This window comes from Pogona vitticeps, chromosome 2, assembly GCF_051106095.1.
Source record: "Pogona vitticeps strain Pit_001003342236 chromosome 2, PviZW2.1, whole genome shotgun sequence".
Lineage (NCBI taxonomy): Eukaryota > Metazoa > Chordata > Lepidosauria > Squamata > Agamidae > Pogona > Pogona vitticeps.
The window spans coordinates 256,414,704-256,442,133 of record NC_135784.1 but is presented as its reverse complement, the minus strand read 5'-3'; the positions used below and the strand labels follow the sequence as shown (position 1 = coordinate 256,442,133).

Here is a 27,430-nt window from a genome sequence, read left to right as displayed (position 1 = left end):
GAGCAACTGCAAATATACATAACTATGAATAATTTATAAGCTGGAAATTAGAAAAATTGATAACCATCAGGGAATAAAAAATGAGAACACAGCTTCAATAAAACTGAAAGCAAATATCTGATATGTTTAATGAAACCACAGCAACCAAGTTGTTTACAGCAAATTTAAATTGCAGGCTTCATTAGACAGATTTCAGAGAAAGAACTATTACCACTTTGACTAACATATCTACCTTAAGATCCATTTCTGACATTACCCTTGTTTAGAAGATAAGAAATCCATAGTGTGAAAGTACTCTTAGGAAGATTATTGTCAAAGACAGTTCTCTTAGCCATTGGAAGCTGTTACAGGTAAAGATAAGAAAATGAATAAACTGATGTCACATTAATTTTAAACAAGTACTGAGAATAGGAAAGACACCCCACACAAACTAAACTGATACTGAACAACAAGGCAGTGAGCCAGTTGACACAACATGACAAGACAGAAAACTGTAGAAACCTTGGTTTATGGGTTACAACTAGCATGCTGATTCATGTTGTCTGATAATTCTGTTTTACAATAGCAATGTCTAAACAAACCATAGACCTTTGTTCCATGCAAAAGCCATTTTCAGTGATGAAAAATGGGCACTGGAACCTGGATCCACCAAAAGTAAAGACCTCAATATCTGCTTTTGTTCAGAATCCAAATAACTACAATTTTCTACATATCCCAATCTATCACCAATAGCCTATGCCTATCCCTCTCTCTGAAAAGATTATATTTTACTCTTCAAATTTAATATGGGGCAATGCCATCATGCTTCATTTTTTAAGTTCTCCCAAATGAGCCATTCCTTGGTAACGGACACTGTTACCACATTTAGACAAGTATGTTAAACAGAGTACCAAATATAAAAGTTGGATAGTGGATTGTCAGAATAAAATATGTGCTTAGAAAGTAATGTTTTTCCCAAAAAAAGTTTACAAATTGTATCAGCACAACTACAAGCCAAAGATAAGCCAAAAGATGGTTAAAAACCCCACTTACTTTAGGCCTGAAGTTGGTGGTTGGTCCCACATATTCATGCTGCGCTTTTAAAGTTCCCCAGGGATGATGTATTTTGAAGCATTCGTTGCAGTAACTTGCACTACAATCCATGCAGCTCTTTGTGGATTCTTGTGGTGGAGGTTTACAGAGATCACACATGATGGCTGTAGCTGCCCTTGCTGCCTGCCTGTACCGTTCTACAATAGTCTCCAAAGTGAAGTTGCGAAATAGGCCATTGATGCCACGCTCTCCCAGGTCTATGTCATGTTGGCATCCAGGACAAGGGAAGGTAGTCTTTGGAGTCAAAGAATTGCGTTTCCAACCTGCATAAATAGCAATACTTGGTTTATTGCATTAAAAATGATTTTGGCAGATCAAGAGTTAACTAAATGATAGTTGTTAAATTTTTATTTAGGAATCCAATCCCCTTTAGTGCACATATCTTTCAGACAGACACAATGTAGAAGCCACATCACTCAATAAATGTGCATATATATATGACAAAATTTTACAAACAACATAGCATAGAAAACAAAATTAAATGCCTCGTTTTTCATATTTTGACAATCCTCTGACCAATTTGTAAAATGCTGGAAGGGTTTTTGTCTAATAAGAATAAAACTAGATGAGTATGTAAGTTCAGGGAACAAAGATTTAGAAAAGGGAAGTCAGTACTCATTTATTTCATGGTAGCTGTTTATAACTCACTGGCTGAAACCCTATTCTATAAATTTACACCCACGCAAGCTGATGATCTCATCAGCTATGGCCTTTTATTGTTCATTATTCTACTACACCAGGTTCCAAGGATCCTGAGGATCCATTTTGACCTAGAGAAAATTTTGGAGCCTCAGCACATGAGGGGGAATCTTTTAAGCCACCTTGGTGTATTTTTATTGAGACAGGTACAAACAAATAAATAAATAATCACTGCTGACAGTCTTGATCCCAGTAGCACAACCACTGGTGCCAATTTTCAGGCATTAAAGGCTCCCTCTGTCCCAATACTCTCAAAAACTTCCCCAGTCAAAAAGGATCTCAAGGGAGACTCAGAACCCGTGGGGGTGGTGCATTAGGAAACTTTAAATGAGAGTTAAAAGCTCACAGCTAAGGACATCATCAGTTTGCAAAGGTGTAAATTTATGGAATAGCCTTTTGGCAGCTCACTCTCACTATCTGGTGTAATACAGGGATAGGATAGGGAAGAATCTTTAAAAGAAAAGAACATCCTGGATACTACCAATTGGCTGTTATATTCCATCAACTTTCCCAGTGGGACAATGACTTAAGTATAATTTCTACCCCAAACTGCAAACTATTACTAGCTGATAATTAAAACTAGAGATGGGACTTGATTTTAATGGTACATTTTAGTTCAGTAACAATATTAACTTGGGTCTACCTGGAACAGTACTATCTCCAAATATTATGTTTAAAGGTAAAGGTTCCCCTTGACAATTTTTGTCCAGTCGTGTTCCACTCTAGGGGGTGGTGCTCATCCCGTTTCCAAGCCATAGAGCCAGCGTTTTGTCTGAAGACAATCTTCCGTGGTCACATGGCCAGTGTGACTTAGACACGGAATGCTGTAACCTTCCCACCAAGGTGGTCCCTACTTGCATTTGCATGCTTTCGAACCGCTAGGTTGGCGAGAGCTGGGACAAGTGACGGGCACTCACTCCATCGCATGGATTCAATCTTACAACTGCTGGTCTTCTGACCCTGCAGCACAGGCTTCTGCGGTTTAGCCCGCAGCGCCACCACGTCCCTATTATGTTTAAAACCCCTCATTAATTGCCAAGGAAAAAAAGTAGGCCTACTTAAACAAATGGATCTTACGGAAGGGATGACTCATCAAATCTCTGCTGATTCGGAGAGCCTATTCTAGTTTAGTTTACTATGGTAAGCAATAGAATTTCAGCCACTGCATAACTGATTTTGTTTCATAGATCAACACTTTCAAAGCATTTGTAGGTTGTTGTTTTTTTTGCTAAAACTGTAAGAAGGATGCAACCATTGATTTACAATTTCTCCGGGTTCTGAAATCTCACTCTATTTGCTACATGTTTAAGAGCTTCGCTTTTTAAACAAAGAAACAAAGAAACCTGGAATCTTCATGGCTGAAGTACTATTGCCATGCTGCACAACTAGGATGACACCATCAGCCTACAACAGTAATATGGGCTTGGATTGAACTGATCTGAAACCTTTCTACTATCCTCCCCTTTCAGGTCCTGATGCTCCATAGGACTCCCTGTTGCCCTGAAGATGATTTTAAAAACTTCAGTATGGGGAGGAGTCTTTAATTGGTGGTGGCCTGCCCCGAGTTATGGGACCAGTAGCAGCATTTTTTTACTGTTAGCCCCCCACCCCAAAAGGTTTTTCAGGACAAAAGGGGGGGCGGAGCCTTGGAACCTGGGGCAGGAGGATAGGAAGTTTTCAATTAAATTACATTAAATAATATAGTTGCAAGCTGATAACATAATCCTAGCTGTTCCACATCAGGTTATCGCAATAGGATTTTAGCCAGTACGTCAAATTTGACATCAGACTCCAAGACACTGCAGCAAGTGTGTAAATAGGAAACATACACCCTACAGCCAGAAACAAACAAGGAGCAATGACTGTTAACACACTCCATGTACAAACCAGGAAAATATTTTCCTAGTTCAAACGCTGTATTTTAAGAATTCTTTTGGACTAAAACATCTTTAAAGATAGAAGGGAACATCTGGCCTAAAACCTACAGTTTCTATAGAACTCACCAATAGGAATTATTTATGTAATGGAAATTCATTCATTAAAGTATATGTTTTTAGATGCTGCATGCATACTTCAAGACTCAAGGATTCCATCTTTGTGAAAGATAGACATTATGTATATAGCAGGTCCCATGCAAGACTCCAAATAACCTTCAGAAAGATGGCTACCCTTAATCTTATGGGGAAGCTATAATCAAGGTAGTGTGTACTTTTAATCTGATCACAGATTTTACAAGGAAGAACAAAGTATGCTTACACTTGAAGAAGTTTGATTTCAATTACCACATGCAGTGCAACAAGGCACACATGCACTACAAGTTGGAATACAGTCTATGAAGTCTTCAAGCAACTTAAAATGCAAGGTAATATATTTCTAATTGTAAGTAAATTCCACTGAGTTCAGTGGAGCCTTTCCTCTGATAAGCAGCTGTAGGACTGCAGCGTTAAAGATCCAAGAAGATGTAACATGCAGCATGCAGTTGAAAGCAGATGACACAGAAACAGTTGACTACTACAGCAGATACTAACTAACAAGACTTGAATTCAAGCCATCCACTATCTTAATGGCAACTAATGACAATTAAACAAAGACAAAAAACAAAATCCAAAAAATAATGGTACAGTGGTCAAGTTTAGTTGGTACAATCTGAAATGCTTAGCCTGTAGCATGCTTTTGAAGTGCTGACAGATGCAATTTTACTGTTTAAATCAAAATATAAAGTTAGATGGCATATAACTTTACTTCAGTTAGTTTGCCACAAAAAAGCATGATAATGAAAGCATGCTTTTATGTAGGTACTTGTGACTTCATGCTGATGAATTGTAATTCAGATAATTTAAGATGTTCCATCCCTTTTCACGAGTTGTATTTGCTTAAACTAAATTATAGCCTAGTATTCTTTCTAATTAATCAGAGATCCAAAAGAATTGGTATGTATGTATGTATGTATGTATGTATGTATGTATGTATGTATGTATGTATGTATGTATGTATGTATGTATGTATGTATGTATGTATGGACAATGAGAACTGGCAATTACTATTATTAAATAGCTACCTGCCTATGTTCCATTACTTTCTTTTGATCATAAATTGTTACAAAACTTGAAATAGCTAATACTGTACAAACTTTTTGTATTTAATTTGCTTCCTTTGTCTTCAAGAACTTTTTTTCTTGCTGACACTTTTTAAAGTGCATTAGCATCCTTATTATTTCTTTATACTAAATTTTACTATTGTGTGCTTCGGATGTTCAACATATCAGTAGAAAGCATTAAATAATTAATTCACGTGAATGACTCTGTCTCCATCAATACACATGCACATTTTTCAGTCTTTTTGCTGAAGACAAATCCCTACTATGATCTGCCTTTTAATTCTCACACAATTGTTAGTAGTATCATAGCTGCAATTCAGCAAGGTCTATCACTCTCATGCAATTAGTTCCACATGTGTTAAAATACTTCCCCTCTCCACAATAAACAGTGATTTTGCTTAAAAGAAAAAAGGTTATCAGTATTTAAATACATGATTTATCATAACAAATTCCAGAACGAGAAAAGGGAGAATTCATCTTTTTTTAAAATGTTTTTGAACACAGCAATATCACCAGCAAAATGAAGACAAAGAATTGTTTCTAAGATGTGGTTTAGGAAAATTTCTTAATTTTTCAGGTCAACTGGATTCATTAAGTTTAAAAAATGAACATTTTATCACCTCACATTGACAATTTTCTAAGGTTGTGTTTTTTTTGGGGGGGGGTTGAGAGAGAGACAGAGAGGAATTCTGTTACAGCTTGGTAATACGAACAGCAAGAATTAAGAAATACCTTTTTTAAAAAAAATATGTCCGGCTGTATCAATGTTGGATTCTTTTAAGGTAAAATAATTTAATCCACAAATTGGATGCTTTGTCCTGTTTCACTCATACCTTTGTGGAATGCATTACTCATCAAAAACAAATACATCTATATGCAGTACAAATATTTTCATCTATCTAAATTCAATGTCAGCCCCAACTAAAGTCACTGAAATCAGAGTGTAACCTGTCCCGTTCATTTCAACATGTCTACTCCGGTTGGGACCAATATTAGATTTAGACATTTCTACCTCTCCGTCCAAGAGACCTCCTCTGTGAGGTCTGTATTTTCAAACACAATGGCTAACATCCAGTAATAAGTTTCAACTAGAGTAGGCTCATTGAATCAGTGGGAATTTAGTGAGTCAATCCCTCCATAAATTCCACTGTCCCAGTGGGCTTACTTTAGCTGCAACGTATACTACTGGATTTCTATATTTTGCATTAACAAAAAACATTTTTTCTGCAGGTCTTTCCTAAGAAAACAAGTGAAACTGATGCTCAAACAACCTTCTTAAAACAAGAGTACAGTGGTGCCCCGCTTAACGATAATGCGTTCCAGCAAAATCGCTGTTAAGCGAAATCGTCGTCAAGCGGGGGGGAATCCCCATTGGAATACATTGAAAACTGGTTAATGCGTTCCAATGGGGGAAATACCTCACCGTCCAGCAAAGGTGCCCATAGAGAACCGCCGATCAGCTGTTCAAAATTGCTGTAATGCGAAGCTTCCGCCAGGAAAGCAGCCATTTTGAGAAGGGACAGAAGCCATTTTGTGGAGGGAAGCCATTTTGCGGAGCTGGAAAAATCATATAGCGAACAAACGGTTCGCGAAGCAGGCTCCTAATCAATGTAATGCTGATTTCCCCCATTGGAACCATCATTTTGCGATTGCAATAGCGATTGCAAAAATGTCATTGTCAAGCAATTTTGACGTCATGCGGGGTAAGCGTCTAGCGGGGCACCACTATATGTCTTAGCAGTGCTACAAAAGTGACAGCCATCATTCCCACAGGCACAGTGATGCACACAGAGACTGTTTGGTCACAACACTAATCTATGATTCAGCATCATGAGAATGAATCTAGCCATCTCATCCCTAGACATACATCCTTTCTCCACCATAAATGTGAGAAGGCAATTATAAGTTTTGTGTGTCACTAACACTTTAAACAATAATTAATATTAAGTATAGTTTATGAGAAATAAGTCAGCTTCATAATCTATAGTTTGATGCTTGTTTCTATAAACTATAACTATAAATCACAGCATTTAGCTTCAGATGGCAGAGAAAGCTGCATTATAAACTGAAGCTAAAGTTTCTAAAACATTCTTTTTACAATCAAGAGAAGACCATACAAGCTTATGGCCATGTAAGCTCTATCTCATGATGATGATGATGATGATGATGATGATGATGATGATGATGATGATGATTTATTTATTTATTTATTTATTTAATATCCCACCTATCTGGTCGGTTAAGACCACTCTAGGCGGTTAACAGCATAAAATAACACAATGATGATAAATATAGTGCATCTGAACTATTCCAAAGAGTCCTAGTGCCTGGATATGGCCAAAGACAGTGAGTAGCTGACACCAGCCTTTCCAAGTTATTCCTTCCCTTGAGTGAGAAAAGATGTAATTCTTTTTCACTATGAATAAAAAGTAAGGTTTTGTTAAGGCAAACTAAGTATAATATGTCATTCTAATCTGCATGCTAACATTGAATAGGCACAGCCAATGTTCCCTCTAATTTTCCGCCAGCAATGAGCAGAAAACCTGCCCTTTGCACAAAATGTTCCAGCCACATCCAGAACCAAATGAGCAGCAACTCTAACTGCAGATGTGCGAAAATACATTTCCACACAGCTTAGAGGGAATGTTGGGCACAGCATTAAATTATCTGCACCGAAATTTATTTTCCTCTGCAATGAGAAGCATTAGATCATCATTTTATCACGAATTGTTACCTGAGTACTACAAATCATATGTGCATTTTCAACCTTTTTGTCAAAAAGGGGGGGCAGTGGACATGCACACAGTCAACCACAACCAACAATTACATTCCTCTCACTAAATTTTGAATTGCCACGTACTTGCATAAGACCTTCTCCCAAAAGCCAATGTGAAGTACATTAGCTATTTTAAAAGGTTATGTTTTACTTCAACTTTGAGTCATGCAAAAAGAAAAATTAAGTTGCAAATCAGAATCCAGTTGGCCTTCAAATAAGTTCCAAAAAAAGGAAATCATTGCTTCCTCAACAGTATTGCTTCTATCTACCTGCTAAGTTTGGACTTGACCACTGACTCTTAAGAGAACTCTAAGCCAAACATATTAGAGATAAGATCTCATTATTACTAAGAACTATCTAAAGCCATACAGAAATGAAGCATTTCTACCTCTCCACCCAAGAGACCTCCTCTGTGAGACTGTAAACAATGAACAGAGAATGTTTAGAAGCTGAAAAGAAAGAACTCTCTACCATTTTATTATGGTATATTCAAGACAATCTATCAACTGCTCTCCTTCCCATTATATTACAGTAAGGACTGATAACAACATACAGTAACTCCAGATGTTCTGGGCTTGCAAATCCCATCAGCCTTAACTAACTTAGCCAATAATAAACTCTAGGAGTAGCAGCCCCCCAAAAACTGGCAAAACACAGTTCTCCGTGGCACACACAAGAAAGGCTTAGATTGTAATCCCGTGACATTAGGAGAACATACCATTATGCTTGATGTTTCTTATGTCAGATCAGGCTGTACAATGGCTAGGAGGGTTAGGGTAAGGAAAAACACTTGATTTCATTTCATCATCTCATTAATGCCAAAAGTACATTATCAATATCAGCAATTATGTTTTATTGCAGAACATAGTAGTTAAGACTTTCAATCATTTTATTGTAACTGATTCTCAAAAACAGTGACACAGATTTATTCCCCATAAGCAGGTAATTTATTATTTCATATTCATAAATAAATAAATAAATAAATAAATAAATAAATAAATAAATAAATAAATAAATAAATAAATAAAAAAAATTGGTTCATAGTCCAGCTTTGGCATTTATGTAAGAACTGTAAGATACATATATTTATTACAAAGAAATTTCATTTATAATAATAGTCACAAGATATTTCAAAATTACAAGATCTGACTCTCTGATTCAATTCTGGCAGGATTTGGTTGTGTGCTTTTCATTTTTAATCACAACCTTCAGGTCCACTGATCAGAAGCAGATACAAAAAAGAAGGGTGCTGTGCAATCAATTAACTACTATACCCCTCAGCAATAAACAGTAGGTACAAATAAAAACATTATTTGTTATTATGAAATGGAGATTCTAACAGTAAACTCTTGAAATGGACAGTACCAATGTGTAAACAGCTGATCAATTAATACATGTATTAATAAGTGATAAATACAAAAGTTAAGAGCGCAAGGCCAGCCATGGGTGGATCTCACTTTCTATTTCAGTTTCTATTCAGAAAATATTAAACTACTTCATCTGAGATCTACCAAAAGAACTTCATCTACTTCCTATCCACTTCTGAATGTACTGTAAGTCTGTTGCAAGGGAAGCACTATGGCTCAGTGATAGAACATATACTTTCTTGCAGAAGGTCACAGCATCAATCCCTGGCATCTTGTTTAAAGGACTGGATAGTAAATGATTAGAAAGATCACCACTGGAGACCCTGGATAGCCACTGCTAATCAGAGAAAGCACTCCTGGGCTAGATAACAAACAATTCAAACTGTTATGTTTGCAGAAACATTTGATAATTTTAGTTGGCTTTCTGAAGAGTTCCACTATCACACATGCAGTAGAAACCAGACATAGTAGTATAGGGAAGTGGGAAATTATGTGAATATATGAGGTTCACATATACATTTATGATACCGAATTATATATAAATTGGGATTACAAGAGCTACAAAATCCTTTAAATTAAATCAGTACAAACATATAGCAAAAAGCTTATCACAATAATTACTAGTGATAAAGAAGTAAACACACACTATCCTATGAACACCTTTTAGAAACAACAATTAAATAACTATACCTGGCAACCCTTTTGATTGATGTAAGTATAGGTGATACCTCAGGTTTTATACTAATTGTATGCAGAAGCAATGGTTGTTTTACATACCTGATCTATTAACCCTGTCAATTTTGTCCAAGCTAGGGGAATGCATTCGATTGCGAGGGCTACTTTGATTGGACGTTTCTGAGGCAGCATCATTGAATGAATCTTCAAATGTGAAGTAAAGAATTTCTTTTACACATTTGTGGCAGATACTGTGTTGACAAGGGAGAATTAGTGGATGGGTAAATAACTCCTTGCATGCTGGGCAGATAAGTTCCCGTTCAATATTCTTAATGGTAACCTGTAAGCAAATAAAAGGTTTTTTTTTATTACAAGTACCAGCAGATGACCACACTTACAAATGCTATATGTCATTTCAGTCATGGCCTTTTTAAAAAAAGAGACAGAAAAAGAGAGAGAGAGAGATGTAGCAAACATTTCCTTCCATGTTTCACCATGTAGAAAGATGATACAGATTTTGGTTAGGAAATATTTTATAGTAACTAGAGTAACAATAGTACAGTATTGACATTCTGATCCATATTATGTAATCTAAACTCAAAGATAGACCAGCTGTAGTAAGTATAAAATGGGCAGAAGCCTCTTCTGTCAGTATAACTGGATCTATCAGCACTAGAGATGAGGGTATTTGTATTCGTATACAAATATGAATACCCCTGAATCGTTTATGTCCACCTGTGCAGTGGACATCCCCTGAAAACAAGTCCTAATGCATTTTGGAGCAAAAATTAATATAAGACCCTGTCTTACTTTTGGGGAAACATGGTACTATTTTTAGCTTTTAAATATTGTCTTTTTTAATTATGTTGGTCACCTTGGCTCTTTTTTAAGGAGAAAAGCAGGGTAGAAATATTTTAAAGAAATAAAATATAAATACATGCCAGCACAAAATTAAATCATAATCAGGGTAGTCCTAATTCACGAATCTAAGTGTGTGGTAAAAGATACAGTTACTGTTATGTGAGCAAAAAATCATTCTGTACCACTCTAAATATTTTTTTTTCTTCAAACAATCTAATTAAATTATGTTTTGCCAATCCCACAGAACTTAGTTGGGCTGACATGGTATCTCTCTTTACTCATTTTCTCTTAATGGTGTAATAGAGCATCACAGAAGGAAACAAACTCAACATGCACTTTCTAAAATGCTGTCTTGAAAACCAATTAGAAAGGCACTATATATTTTTCAAATTGCTGCAATAAGCACTAAAAGTTTTTAAAAAGAAGCTATCATGCCCACATATTAAAAATAATTATTATGAATTATTTTGAGTGGCTTTTGCTTCCCAGTAAAATGTATAAAATTTTGCAATAAATATTATTTTTCCTTATTTATCACTCATACAACATCAATTACCAAGCCTAGTTTTTCTTCTTCTTACATATCTTTAAAAGGCAAGGCTCTCTCCACCATGACAACATTCTTTCACTGACAGGTTTTTAACAGTGACTGCTTTTAAAACTGACATTCCTGCGAAGTTCCAGGGCCCACAAAAATATGTGGGGGCTGCATCTAGGTCTACAGTTGCCCATCCCTGTTTTAACCAAACATTTACAACCTAAACTTGACAAAAGAATCTTCCCTTTAGACTTGTTCTTTTTAGCTTCTACACACAATCCAAACTTCCAGGTGTAAGTATAAAACAACATGATCTTCTGCCCTCAGTACAAATATCTATCAAAAGAAAAGTCTTAAAGAACCATATGTAAGTTTTAATCTGCAGGCTGCACTTTCACAATGAGACCATAGTATGGCAGTAAATACCATAACAAGAATTCACAGAGTGCATCTAGCTACAGAAAGAACTTTGTTACACAGTTCTTTTAATGTACATTCTTAAGTAATTTATTAATAAATGGAATTCTAGTGAGCTGTATGATTGCTGTACTTTTGCAAGATTAGAAAAAAGTTGTATACGGATAACTAATGCATTTGAAATAAGGTGTTTGTCCCTTAAATGGACACAGTCCAGTGTGCATGCAGCAGTTTACTCTGCCTCTCCTCCAAAAGGATTCTGAAGAACAAAAAAGCATATTGTTAGGGGAAAAAATAGATGTTTGTCCAAGTTACAATTAAGTCAGAATAAGTTATAGCCTGGTTGAATAAATTAGGAGACATGGCTCTGCAGTGCCCAACTCTTTGCCTTTCGGGAATAGAGGTTTGTCAATTGTGCTGCCAAAAGTTCAGTGAGGGATGATCAACCTTCTATTCATTCTCCAGGAGCAAAAGCTTCACCTTCCACTCATCCAAAGAAAACCAAGAGAAGAGCAATGGCACTGTACATTAGTCTTCAGCATGCTGGAATAAAAACATGCTGGCTAAAAAATTTCAGGCTAGCTAAATATATTATGATGCAGACATCATTACCCATGATATACAAACTTGTTTCTTTTTTCTCACTCTTATTACATCAATTGATTATGAAACATCATTTTCGGAATCAGTTACATCTAATTAGTAAACAGACTCTCTCAATATACTAATTGAAAATCATGCAGGGGATTTTCCGCTTTTTAAACAGGTGTGTGTATTTTCCTGTGCTTTTAATACAAATGTATGAATGGGGACTAAAGCCAAGCCCCATCTTAAGACAAAATAAGGCAGCTCCCTCAATCAGTAGTTAGGGTGTAATGAAAGCTCACTACTTTATTGCTGTATTTTGGTGACTAAAGATGGGAAGAGGTGTTTGTGGAGTTTTTTTTCCTCATATGCTAAAATAATTTTGCTGTCTTTGGTTAATGTGTACCTTAATGTGGGTGAATATTGGGTGCCCTTTGGTGCTATGCCCCATATAGCAAAGCATCTTGGGCTAACCCTAGTGGGAAATGAAATATGTTCTATTGAGGCAGTGTAGCTAATTTCTGAAGACTGGGATTACGAAAAATTTGCCGGGATACCGAAACCTATCATTTTATTTTATTTTACTTTGACTTCTAAAAGCAGACAGAGCTAAGCAATAACTCTGAGGTTATTAATGCTTCCTGGGGGGGGGGGGAGCGATACCTTCTATTTAAAAAAATTGATTTTTGCCTGTGTTGATGACCTCTAAATTGTGATATATTTTTTAGCAAGATATCAGAGCAGTGATGTTCTGGTTCTGTCCAGCTTTTGAACTCATTTTGGGATATAAACCATCCTGGCCAGCCTGAAAGAGGATTCATGGGAAATAGGCAGAAGAAGTATAATCCTACTGATAATCACTGGCTTTTCCACAGCTTTTGCTTCTATTCACCATGATATTCTTCTGGATTACACCTTCAGAGTGAAATGAATGTGACAGTATTCCACTCTCTAAAGTAGTGTCAGTAGTCTTTGAAAGGTGTTTCCAAAAGGCAGTGCTCAGAAACCAGTGCCAATCAATGGTCCCTGGATTTTATTTCTTATATTTAAACACCTACATGAAAATACTGGGAAACATCTTCCGGACATTTAGGTTGAGGTGTAATCCACATATAGTTGATACAGAATTCTAGTTCTCTTTTCCATCTAGGCAGGCAGCAGGGGTTATGAATAAGTATTTGACTACATGTTTTGAAATGGGTGTGTGGCGTTCATCCTTATTATGTTAAATAGGTCATGCATTATTCATGTTTTATGCTGATGTGGTTGAGAGGTGCGGCCACTAGAGATGTTAAAAAGCGGAGCCAGAGGGGAAGAGTTTACAGTCTGAATCTAAGTTTGAAGGGACAGAGAAAGAGAGAATTAGTTTGGGAATCTGAGGAGTGATTAGTCTGAGGAGTGTAAGATAATATAGAAGATTATTATTGATGCTTGATGAACCTGAAGAAGATACTTATGAATTGGTACAGAAACATCTGTAATCAATAAACCTGTTTTATTCAAAAGACACTGATGAATGGACCTTTTTTCTTTCCTAAGTAAAGTACAGTACGTTGATAAAGAAATCAACTGGTGGCAGCGTGTGAAAAGGTGTTTGGGTTGCCTATGTGTGCTCTGTGTTTGGAAGACAAACAGGGGCCACAAGGGGCAACCGTCACAGGGTGGAAATGAGCAAACCAACATTTAATCCAGACAAGAGGCAGGAGCTGTTGGTTAGAATGACCATTAGGACTGTACTCCCCCCTGAAGTCAGCTATGCAGTCAGAGTTCTCCTACATCCAGAATTACCTACTGATTTACTGGTTTCAGCTGGTTTACCAAGTACAGCCCTAGCTGAAGAAAGGAGATCTGGCTTCAGTTATGCGTGGTATGGCTACATCCAAACAAGACGAGAATAGCATTATTTTTACATGATTCTTTTAAAACTAGACGAAAAAGTACACGTTAATACAGAAAACTGCAATGATGGCTGTGTTGATTAGGTGTTCAAATTGTGTAACAGTGACACTGAAACCAACCTACATTTGTTCCTGGGTTCAGTTTATTTCTGCTTACTTGGCATCATGTTATTTGAAGGGCTAAGTATGTCAACATGAATCTGCACAAACTCAAAGACCAGTCTCAATGGTCCTGCTTTCTAGTCTGCCATTTAAAACATAAGATTGGAAACTACAGGGAACAGAACTTTTTTAGTATTGGCTCCATATACTGTATTTCACATTCATATCCCCAAAACTACTTATGGTCCCTCGTGATCTCCAGCAGTTTTTATATAATGCTTTTTGCTCTCTCTGTTATTTGATTAATGGTTTTACTTGCTGATTTTTTTTAATCTGGTGAATAAACTACCAAGTAATCATGTCCCTGGTACCTATTAGCCTACTTTTGACTGTCTTTTCATCAACCACTCATCCTGCTTATAAATTTCCATAGCTGATACTTTTATCCCGCCTATAGATGTGTACACAGGAAAAACACCTCAGAAACCCACTGCCTTTTCCCCAAATAAATAAACAGCATCATAACTGATTGAATTCCCATGCACTGAGACCCCACCCATGGGTCGAATTTAACAAATCTAAAGCCATCCCTACTCAAACCTAAGCGACTGACAGTTCCTCCCTGAGTTAAGGAGTCCACCAAGCGGTCATATGCAGCAGGATGAGTTTGCACAAAGCTGCGGCGCATGGCACAACACACACCCAAGCCTCCAAGCCTTGCGTGTCATGTGTAAAAGCAAAAAGAAAGAGGAATCAGCCTTCGGGTACAGGGATCAGCCGGAAGAGGGACATCTGGCAAAACCACCCGATGAAGAGACCGTGTCGGAAAGGGGGGGGGGGAGGTCGAAAGAGACGGGGACAGAATTCTGCCTTTCGCAACCAAGGAAAGGAGGGAAAGGACGGAAGAAGAAGAAAAAAAGGCACGGAAGGACTCCGGCTGCCGAGAGACGGCTCCTTTCCCTTCCCGACTGTGGGCTCCAGAGGAGGAAAAGGGGAGCGTCTCCTGCGCAATACGGGCAGCCCAGAAGGCAGAGGGAACAGCCCGTCTGGCCCCTAAAGCTGGCGAGAGGGAACCTCCTAGCTTTCTGCCTCAGCACCTGTAGGGTGCCACAGATCCTCTCAGTGAAATACCCCGAGCCCCCTTTCTCCTTCTCCTTCCCCCCCTCTCTCTCACACACACACCACCTGCAGCGCTCTCCAGCACTTCGCTGGAAGCCCTCAGAGCCGCCCGTCTCCTCAGGCAAAGTCTTCCCCCCCGCCACACACACAGACACAGCGGCCGGAACGGTTCCCGCCCTCCGCGGCCACCAACTCACGGCGGGTTCCAGACGGTCCCCTTCCATTCTGGAGTCGCCGCCGCCGCCGCTGTTGCCGCTGCCGGGCAGTTGAGCCGAAGGTGCCCGGGGCGCGCGCGTCTGGCGCTCTCGCTCCCTTCTGCTGCCTCTCGGAACCGGTTAGTTCCGCCCTCCCTCCCCTGAGGGCGCGAGGGGGAGAGCGAGAGAAGGAGAGAGCGAGAGAGAGGGGAGGGGGCGCGCGAAGCGGCGATGAGGCGCCCAGCAGCTGCCACCTCTGCCCCAAGGAAACTCCGACGCCGGCATGGCGGGCGGGGCCGGGCAAGGCGCGAGGGAAGGGGCGGGGCCGGATTGCGCGGGCGGGGGGAGGGGGCGACGCCCGGCAACGACGCCCACGCCACAATGGGGGAGGGGCGCCACCTGTCACCTTTGTTGACCCACCCCCGGGCCTCCTGCCTCAGTCCTGACGGGGGACTGGGGTTCCCCCCCACACACACACTCATTCTTTTATTCAGGCGAGGGAGGCTGGGGCAGACAGAGAAGCTCCCCCACACACACACCGACTGTCCTGTTCCCTTCCTTTTCGTCCACACACAAACCCTTATCGTGCTTCGCCTACTGAATTTTGTTTTGAGTCCATCTGGCGAGAAACCACGTAGCCCGATAGTTGTGGGAAGGGCAGCGTTTAAGTTGAGGGAAATGTAGTCTTCCATACTCCTTTCAAAGCTGCTGAGGAAGACTGCGCTTGAAAACAGCATTCCCACCGCTTCTTTTGCCAAAGACAGAAATAAATTCTTACCGTCACGCCCAAAACCATCTACTGTACACTACCACTACGCTGCAGGCTTTTGGAATGCTTCAGAGGTAACTAGCTGTGCGCTGGAGATCCTCCTCAAGAGCAGATTAGAGCGAACCATTTGCAAGCTAGTTGTTTCTTATTCTGTTGGCAGCTGGCTTTGGACTTCCTTGTTTTGTCAAAGAAAGAATGGCTAACAAACTGCCTAGCCTATCGTTACTCACCCACATTCACTTACACACAAAAGTACCTGGAGGCACCCAGTATGTATGTCTTACACTGTACTAATCATAGACAAAGCCCTCCTTTTTCTCACCTTTCACATACACAAGCATGGAAATGGTACAGATATAAAAGCACTTATATGCTTGAAAAGACATGCACATCTTAACTGTCCCCTTGCTGTTCTGTTATCATGGATTCCTCCAATCAATGCTGCACTACTATAGCTGATGCTGCACATGCCCCAGTCTATTGGTACCAAAGAATAATAGGCAGGCACAAACCTTCAGCACAGTTGGACCTGGACATTTTGGATAGTTTAGGGGAAGCAACAATAAGCTGGCCAGTTGCCTTCAACACAGCACAAACCTTTGGAATGAATTTGGAGCCAATCTCCAGAATGAATTTAGAGCTTGCTCACACAAACAGTTTAGGCTGAGAAGTCACAAAATGTTATTAAATCAAGGATGAATGTTGTCCAAGACAAATCTTCATAGAGATTCTACCAGAAATGGGAGACTGTGTAAGGTCCATTGGATGAAAACCACTACAGGGACTTTTAAGCTCCACAGCCTTCCTCAACGCCCATCAACAAAAAGTTATTATACTAAGCCACACAACAAATATAGACATAGCCCACACAAATCCAGATGCTATTTTTCCCCCTGTAATATGGCAGCACTGTTACAGAGCCTAATTATTTTATCCACAATCTAAAGGATTCACTCACTTGAAAAACAAGAACAAAATACTGTGGCATGTTTAAGACTAGAGATGGGCATAAACCAGAAAAATGACAAATTGGGGTAGTTTGTGGTTTTGTGACTACCCAGGAACAACCCCAGAACCCTGGAAAAAATGAACTAGTTTTGCAATTCTTTTTTGGGGGGTTGTGCCCAGGGGGAGAGGAGCCTAACTCCCTTGCCCCCTGTCCTAATCACCACCCTCCCTGCTCCTGCCAACTCTTCCTTCTCCGCCACTGCCATCTTCAGAGACAGCAACCTGGTGTCACTTCTGGGAGCCAGGCCTGCTGCCTCTGTGCATGAGCCCGCTTTTCAGGTGACAGGCTGGTGTCACTTCCAAGCAGCCTGGGCTGCTGGCTCTGGAGATGGCGGAGGCAAAAGATGAAAAGGAGGCAATGGAAAGAGCAGATAGGGAGGTGACGGGGGCACAGAAGGAGGGCGATGGACGGGCTGAAGCAAAACGAAGCAGCAGGAGAAAAAATGTTTGACACTTCATTACATTAAAATGAGTTCCACAAACTGAACCATGAAACAGCCCAGTCTCTGTGTTTTTTTGTTTGTTTGTTTAGGTTCATAGTTCAGTTTATACCCATCTGTATTTGGGACTGACATTGCTACCTATCTGAAAATTGCTATATTCACATGTTCCTCTTCTCGTATGATATATCTCATCTTCTGCAAACAATGCTTTTGTATTGGTTGTTGTGGGTTTTTCGGGCTCTTTGGCCATGTTTTGAAGGTTGTTCTTCCTAACGTTTTGCCAGTCTCTGTGGCCGGCATCTTCAGAGGACAGGAGTAACACTTTGTGCTATGGTGCACTCTGTGCTACTCCTGTCCACAACAACCATTAGATCCCGGCCGTGAAAGCCTTCGCGAATACAATGCTTTTGTACATTATACAGGAAAATAGGGCAATAAAAATAATAAACAGCAATGTCAATATTCAAACAGCAATGGGAAAACGCTCCACCCTCCCCAGATATTCTGTCACTGACTTTAAAACAGTCACAGGAGATTAGAGTGACACACAAAGAGTTACAATTCATTAGGAAGTTTCAGTCTATCAGCAGAGGTTTAAAACGGGATTACAATTTCTAAGCACAATACATGTGGTAATTGGCTTAACTAGTGTCAGGATGTTTGTATTAATGAGAAGCAGTTCTGTGAATGGCTAGTGTTAATAATGTAATTGTCACTGACTGTGCTTTCTGTACATAATTTCCCTTTGATATTGATTAGAGATGGAGGTATTTGTATTCGTATATGAATACCCCTGCACAGGTGGCATTAACAAGGGTCCAGCCCCATGGGGCCAGACGGTCCACTTACCGATCCGCCACGGACGGCACAATTCTACCAATAGCCCCGCAGCGCATGATCTGCTTGCCACTCCTGGCAGAAGGCGGGAGGACAAGCCTCGCTGCAAGGTCGAAGAGTGGCGAGCGGACCGCACACTGTGCAGCCATTCATAGTATTGCACCATCTGCGTCCAATGGACCCTCATTAGCACCACCTGTGCGGGGATATTCATATTCATATGTGAATACTCCCATCTATAATCTTCATTTCTATAATCCTATCCTCAACCACATACAATGCACATTGTATTATCATACTTCATGTGTGTAATGGGGCTAGAGTATATGAAACCTCATACAATAATACATTTGTTGGTTCTTAGTGTGTTACAAAACTATGATGTTTTTGCTGCAACAGACAAGCCGTGGTACTCTTCTGGAACTTGGGGCCAAAGGTTGTTCTTTGAGTTAAACACAAACATTCCAAAGGGATGGAGAATGTAGACAGAGTGCAGGATGAATATCACCACTGTGATTTCTCTGCAAATAAACCCAAATTACATCAGTTAAAAGGTGCTACTCTTTTTTTAAAAAAAAAACTGGTTTCTTGAGAATTAGGCATGAGGTTTTGGGAATTCATGGACTACAACACCCAGAAGACTGCAAGAATTCCCCCAGCCAGACTTCTGGAAGATTTAGCCAAAAAACAAACAAAACCAACAGTATTTTCAGGTGTCTGTAATCACTTTCAGCTGAGAAATAATAGTTTGCCTTTGACATAATGAAGAGAGAGGAAGCAACTAAGAAGGGCTCTCTGGGAACTATGAAGAACTATGGTTCTGGTAATTTCCTGAGAGACACCCTGTATGAAACATAATAGGAAGGGACACTCCCAGACCTACAGTATAATGTCTTGCAGTTCTTATAGAACTTTCCCCAACTTCCACTTCCTCCATCTTCATCATTATTTCTCAGGCACCTGAGATGATTATAGGCACCTGAAAGGACAGGGTGGGTAGCTGAAACTCCCAGAGGTCTGGCTGAGAGAATTCCTGCAGACTTCAGCATACCATAGTCCATGAATTCTGAAAATCATATGCCCAGTAAGAACAAATAGCTACAGAAGGCACAAACAGGTCTTACATAATCTTTTTTAGAAATGTGTGTTCTGTCTATGCAAGTGGAAGAGACTTAGCTCAAACAATCACTTGTTTAATCTTCATATTTAGAGCACAAGACCACTACATCCAGTAAAACAAATTTCTGTATAAACAGGCATAGGATTCTGCTGTAATATTTTGATTGTTACATGTATCTGCCACTTTTCCTCCATAGCGGTATATGAATCTCCTCATCCCCTATTTATCCTTAGAACTACTCTGTAAGGCTGTACCATTTTGAATCAATTTCTGTTCAAACCTTTTTAAAAGCAGGTTCAAGTTACATGGAATTTAAACCGGCGACTACATTCACATGCACTGAATGGAAATCGATTTATATCTGGTGATTTAACTGATTTTGGCATTGACACACTTTCGAAACAGTCTAATTTCCACAAAATAGAACTGAATTGAACTGGTTTTAGAAGCATGGTATTTTTAAAAGCCCCTTGCTAGCCAACTGGAAAAAAAAGACTCGTGTTGTAGCCCATATAGATCAATTTTACCCTTCCACTATATGAACAGTAAAATCTAAATAGATTTAAATGGTGCTTACATAGAATTCTTATTGTCAGTGTGACTGCAGACTAAAGGATAACTGACCCAATGTCACCTTGTAAATTGGGCTTTCTTCCTCCCTCCCTGGTGTCTTGAACATTGTCAATCAGGTTCCCATGCTCCCCTGTACCTGGAATATATAGGTTGCCTAGACACATGTCAAGTGCCAAGAAAACATTACATTACTTAGTCTTTCCACACGTGCTGTTTTTATAGTAGTATTCCAACAGGGACCATGGGGAAAAACAGCTCTGACTCTGTTGAACTACCCTCAATGTCATCAGGAGCATGATAGGATCTGAACTAGTTTTCTAATTATAGATTTAAACAATTTATGAAGCCCAATCCAAAGTGAACCAGGGCAGGATATAGTAAGTCATATTACTACTTTTGTGTTATACAGTAGAATAGACTGCACTGCTTCAGCCAGGAGATATTTTTGAAAATCAACTGGTTTTCCATTTGTAGGGCATTTTGAAATTGTACCCCACATCCTGAAGGGACAAAACCCATTTTACTACTTGCGCAGACCTAGTCTTATTTATACACTTGCAATACGTTTTACTGTATTAGTCACAAAGTAGGAAGGAGGTATTTATCTTCTCTATATTGCTACAGTGGTGCCTTGCAAGATGATTGCCTCGCAGGATTATTAATCCGCAAGATGGGTTTTTGCAATCTCTGTTGCGCTTCGCAAGACGGTTTTTCCTATGGAAGATTTTTGTAAGACGATGTTTGATTCTGTGCTTCGTAAGACCGTTTTTTGTGGGTTTTTTAGACTGATGCTTCGCAAGACGATTTTCCCCCCCATTGGAACGCATTAAATAGATTTCAATGCAGTCCAATGGGGAACCGCGTTTCGCAGGACTTTTTTTTTTAGACCGATGCTTCGCAAGATGGGTTTTTCCCCCATTGGAACACATTAAATAGATTTCAATGCATTCCAATGGGGAACCACATTTCGCAAGACCATGTTTTCTATGGACTATTTTCACAAAACGACGATTTTCCCCCCATTGGAACGCATTAAATAGATTTCAATGTATTCCAATGGGGAATCACATTTCGCAAGACCATGTTTTCTATGGACGATTTTCACAAAACGACAATTTCCCCCCCATTGGAACGCATTAAATAGATTTTAATGCATTCCAAGGGGGAAACCACATTTCACAAGACGATGTTTCGCAAGACAGTGATTTTCGTGGAACGATTTAACATTGTCTTGTGAGGCATTGTCTAACAGGATCATAGACAAAGGTGTCATATGGTGACTAATCCCTCCATCTTCTTTCTGATTCCAGGAACACTCATAGTTAACAAAATAATTGATTTATATAGATAATTGCTATGGGCAATGTAAAATGAATCTTATACTGTCCCAGTTCTGGGGGGAAATGGAACAAAGTTCATTTGAAGCGAAGTTAAAACAATCAACATCTATTCACTAAATATTAGTCAACAATAGCTGATTTTAAGCACAAACAAGGTAGATCCATCATAAATTGCAGCCTTTCTGCTGTCCCCGTTTTCTGTTATTGTCAAGAGTTATTTGCAACATGCTGTTTGCTCAATCCTCTTTCTGACAGATCAAAAGGATTAACCTATTGATGTATCAGTTTGTTTGAGCTTTAAGGTGCTTTTAAAGCAAGATTTCAATTATCTTGTTCTGCTAGGCATATTAAAACTGCAGTGGATGAAAAGCTTAATAATGTATTTTACCTAGTAGATGTAGTGTCATTTTAAACCATCACCTTGGTCCAAGACAATTGCAGTATTGAACTATGTACTATTCTGGCACTTTTCTTAGAAAATTCTGAACATTCAAAGCTAAAGTTCACTATCTCAACAGAAAATGATTACGCCATTGTTTAGAGATGAAACATAAGCAGTATTCTTCTGCAGATTATTGCTGCACAAGAGTGCAGCAATAGATATTCTGCAAATCAGCATGCCATAAGGGGTGCCTAAAATGTAACTTTGAAACTGGATCTTGGATCAACACTAAATTTGGCACAGAGGTAGAAGGCGGTCTGCTCTTGTGCTGTGACAAAGGGACGTTTGGTACAAAGGATTTTGGAGTTATGATTTTTTTAAAACTGAAGTTGTCCATCCCTCCCGTGCAGACACCAATGACTTTTATATCTGCAGATATAAAACAAATCAAACATGGGTGGGGGAAATTCATACTTGCTGAAAAATAGCCCTGACAATTGCTTTGTGTTTGGGTGAGAAGTGGTTACCTGATTAAAAAAAAGGAGTCAACTCTGGGCTTTTCCCTTGTGTGGTATCACTTTGGGAATGGTAGTGAGCAGAAGGGACTATAAACCAGTGGTCCCCAATGTTTTCTGAACCGCATACGGGGTGTGGGGGGGTGTCTGTGTGCAGGGGGACAGGACGGTGCATAACCAAACAAGTCATCCTCAGTTGGCACACATTTCTGTACACTACACCAAGGTATTTAAGTAATTCTTGTAGCTCATACCAAAATGTTTAATTATTCCAGAAAGGTATGTTCCAAGTGTCCTGACATTACACAGATCCTCTTCTCCTCTACGGTTATCACTATGTCTTACTGCACCTTTGCCAAATTCTTTCTCTTTTAATGTTTAGCAAATGAAATAATGCTGAAATAACAAGACATTGTAAGCATTTAAATCAGTGCTGTATCTGTTAGCACCATATCACTAAACTGGGGGGGGAGAGGTTTAATACAACTATAATCCTTACCAATGCAAGCCGAAGGGAGGCAAAGCAAGTAGGATTCTCCACATTCTCCACATAATCAATAATGATATCAGCACATATCCAACAACCTCCCCAAAAGACAAATATAACTTATCACATAAGCCAAAACAAGACTAAATTATACAAACAGAAATGCTACAAAAAACCACAAGCACTAATGGGAAAAAGTTGGATCTACTCATGTTAGCACTAATGTCAGCTAGTGAGCAGAAAAAATATTGAAAGGAACAGTGAGGAATATGACACAAATGCCAGGACAAATAGCCATCCAGTTTTGCAATACTTGTGTGTTCTCTGTTGTTTACTATCTCATCTGAAGCTATATGATGATTTAAATTATCACATTACTGTACACTTTCACAAGCTACTACAGCTGAGTATCAAGGCCCAGTACTGTATTAAAACTCAAAAACATTCTTTATCATGAATCTCAATGGTTTAGGCATCTGGTGTGAAGCCAGAGGTGGGGAGTCTGATTCCCCATTGTGCCTCCTACAATAAAAGCCAGCCTGTATAGTCATGGGCAAGCATCGCAGTCCCAGGGTGCCCCAGAAAAAAAGGACTGGTAAGCCACTATATAAATCTATTAAGACAAGAAACTGGGAGTGGGGGTTACACATTATAAAATAATAAGGAAATATAATAAAAATATGAAATTCCAGAATAGAACCCAGACAGACAGCAAAGTCCATGACATCCCTCAGAATCCCCCCCAAATGTAATTGTGTAACCATAGATGCCTGCTCAGATGTTAAGTCTCATTGAGTTTAATTGGCCTCACTTGCCAGCAAGCATGTGTAAGGCTGCATCCTTAAAACCAACATTTTTTTTCTCCCCAGCTATTTTCTGGTAGGATTGAACAAAGCAATTCTCATTCTAAAGGGCCCCAGCAGATGCAGACTAATTGCTTTGATGAAATAATTACATTAAGATCACTTCTGTCTGTTGGGAGAGGAGGGGCTTAAATGATGTTCTGGCCTCACAAACAGATGCAGAAAACCACAGTCTGTGTACTGTCACCAGCTGGGGAGACACATGTCCAGCATAATGTGTCACTATTTACTCAAATTAAGCCCCACTGTATTCAGTAGGGCCTAATTCCTGTATGCAGCTATTACATGACAATAAACCAGTCTACATATTGAATCAAGACTTGCGCTCCACATTTCAGTTATATTTCATTACATGAACTTAAAAAATGGTATAAATTGCTATAAGCAGCATTTACTATGGGGAAATGGTACACAAGTAAACTGACAGTGAAAGGTTGAACCACAGTGTCACCAGCAAATCTGTAGCAGTAGTCATAGGAAGAAAGAGTTGTTGATCCTTTTAAAAAAAAAAACCTTTGTTGCCATAAAATAAATAACTTATGATGGTACACATACAGATTTCCATTAGAACAGACTTTTCCTTCTTTTCCCACCCATGCCCCTCCAACTTTGCATGCGATGAACTCCCTCAGTTGTCCAGTGCTAATCTGAGGGGCGTGCAGAGGCTTTGAGGAGACGGAAATCTCTTCTACCAGTGGTACTTTACCTCTAGCAGACTCCACTGCATAACGCCTATGTACTGGTAGTTAATGAAATATTAGAAATATTCTTCTGGATACAACATATAAATAAATGATTTTCTCGTATCCTTTAGCAGTAAAACACTGAAGGGTATCGGAATCAGTTTTGTCATTTCACAGGACAGCACCTATCATATGGCAAAAAATGTTTTCCATGTAAGTAGACTATATGATTAAACTGAGGAAATGTTTCCCTCCTTAACCCCAAATCATAGCAAATCAACATTAAAATAAAAACCCTATGACTTCAAAAACCACTGTTGACTGAGATCTATAAATGTGTTCATATTCAATTTAACCTAATAGAAAATTTTGTTTGTTCTTTTTTTTCCCCAGGAGGGAATAATCCATACAGCATGCCACATATCCATCATAACCCACTGTTCCAAAAGACTACTTTTTAGCCCAAAGGCAGATACGCAGCACAGCTGGGAGAGTACAGAGCAAAAGAAAAGTATATAGGGAAAAATGCAAACAGGCATACAGAGATTAAAGATATTAAACAAAATCCTCATAATCTCTTCCACTTGAATAACACTCAGTTGCACAAATGGACAGTTTCTGAGCTTCAGCAAGGACTTATTACTGGACACATACTTGTACATACTCAAAAACTGTCCAGAAGGAATGGCTAGACACTGTGTTTCCAGAAGGAAGCAATGCTTCTGCTCCTTATAGTCAGTAGTATCACTGAGACTTCAGTGGTTCCTTCTGTTGAGACTACCTGACTCCAGTTTCATTCCCTCAATTATACTGTATCTCCTTTTAATTAAAAACCCATTTTGAATTTTATTATTACTTTTTTTAAGAGCCTACAGCTGCATTTTCAATCTAATAATTTATGAAAATGTTCACAGTAGTTTGCTCATAAAGTTGGAAGACTGTTTCAGCCATTTTCATTTGCACATTGTCACTAGGCCTGATTCTCTTACTAGGAATTTGTGTACAGTGGTGGAAGGATGCAAAGTACACAGAAAGATACCCTCATAGAAGTAAGGAGACATTTTGGGTATCAGGACAACCACAACACAGATTGATGGGGTACAGAAGGAATGAAGAACTCAGCAAGAAGTATGTGTGCATATGGTTGTTGTGGGTTTTTCGGGCTCTTTGGCCGTGTTCTGAAGGTTGTTCTTCCTAACGTTTTACCAGTCTCTGTGGCCGGCAAAATGTGTGTGCATATTTTGTGTCTCAGCTTGTTATGAGACAGAAGCAAGAACTGAGTTGGGTTTAGAGTAATCGACTATGAGGAAAGGTAGAGTAGAGAACAGCAAAGTATTTAACCTCAACTTAGATTCCATCATTATTACAAAATGCAGGTTGAACATTTTAGAAGACACTGTAGAAAAGAAACACAAGGCGCCCTAATGAGTGACATTATACCAAAAGAAGCCTGATATTTAGAGTTTCAAGATGTAATTATCTTCAGTATTGCATTTTGAACTACATTTATAACTTCTGGATCATTTCCTGAATGTTGACAACTTTTTTCCTGTTATACCCTCTATCTGGCATCACAGCAAATGGTAGTATTTTAGGAGTATCACTTAACGTGCGAACATTGTTTTGGAATACACAATTGTCAAAGCCATAATTAACGTCTCAGACACATAAGCACAAATACAATTTTTGCATGAACTCTTCAAAGACTAAAGCAGAGTATAAACACGGAAGCAACACATTATTTAGCTAGCAATAAAAGTTTCAAACCCCACTTCAAATGAGTTATTGACAGTTTTTTGTTGCGTGCTGTCAAAGTGATTATTTACTACAAAGATTCTCTGTAAATTAAAATACAAAACAAAATAGTTTTCAGGGTAGTGTTTTGGCTGAAATTTTAAAGAGCTGAGTCATCTTTGTCAGCTGAACTAGAATTCTATTATTATCATAATCAGTTCTCTCTCTCTCTCTCTCTCTCTCTCTCTCTCTCTCTTTCTATCTCTCCCTCCCTCATCATCATAGGCATCCTTCAGTCTTGACAGACTATGGTAACGTGCTCTGTATGGAGGACTTCGACGCTGTATGTAAAGCTGGAGTGTCCTCTCCAGAGCACGAAGCCTGGGTAAAATAATATGGAGGATAGGCTGTTACCCAAGCAGCAAATCCCCCATCTCCGCATCACTGAATTAGTCCAATGGAAAGGCAAGAGCCAATACAACTGGTTCCAGCGACGTCGCAGGAGTTGTCAGAATGACATGAACTGCCTCCGGGACTCCGGCTCCGGATGAATAAATATAAAGTAACAAAATCCTACTTATGGCCACTTGCTGCATGTAAGTGCTTTCAAACGACATCTCAGATTTTAGTGCTTCTAGGAGAAAATACAGATTAGATAACTAAGAGCTTTTGAAGTCTATGCCTTCACTGACCACACGCACTGAGTTACAGATGTGTAATTTCAACTTCAGGACAAATTTAGACCACCACCTACAGATCTCCTTTGATTTGTATTCCTGCCCTGAGCAGGGGGTTGGACTCGATGGCCTTAGAGGCCCCCTTCCCACTCCATGATTCTAGGATTAAAATAAATTCCAGTTTCCAGCAGAGAAAATAATCACAAGGAATCAATATGGCAGACACTGTAGCATGGAAAAGCGCATGGGCCGTGGTGGCAGATGGCCAGATCCGTCCATCTTGCCGCCCCTCCAGGCCGCATGTAAGAAGCTGTGTGGCCTGTCGGGAGGCACCGTGCCAGCTTCATAGGATCCCAGGTAAAGACCGGGGGTGGCCGATGTGACAACCCCAGACCTACTGGGATATGCCACAGTTTCACTAAGCTGCCACCAACCATTCCCTGTAAGAAGTCACACAGACCAGGAATGGATTTTTAAACAAACAAAGGAATAAGGTTTATTTAAATAACACACAGGGAAAATAAAATGATCAAGTGAATAAGATACAGTAACGTGGCTTAGTCTCAATCATACATACAC

The 27,430-nt window shown here is 39.4% G+C and overlaps 1 protein-coding gene across 6 annotated transcripts in view; it reads right to left on the bottom strand.

The window, feature by feature from the left end:
* The window catches only part of TRIM36 (tripartite motif containing 36), a 73,260-nt gene that overhangs the window by 26,358 nt on the left and 19,472 nt on the right, over window positions 1–27,430 (bottom strand). For 2 of the 6 annotated variants that reach the window (XM_020780030.3, XM_078386245.1), the window contains exons 1-3: window positions 15,424–15,576; window positions 9,809–10,046; window positions 1,033–1,355 (exon numbers count right to left, since the gene is read on the bottom strand). In XM_020780030.3, the coding sequence (XP_020635689.2) occupies window positions 1,033–1,355; window positions 9,809–10,046; window positions 15,424–15,450 (588 nt within the window). In that variant the 5' untranslated portion in view covers window positions 15,451–15,576. Of the gene's footprint in view, window positions 1–1,032; window positions 1,356–8,052; window positions 8,083–9,808; window positions 10,047–15,423; window positions 15,577–27,430 lie in introns of those variants that run through there. The other 4 variants (XM_020780029.3, XM_020780031.3, XM_078386247.1 and 1 more) reach the window with 3 other exon arrangements.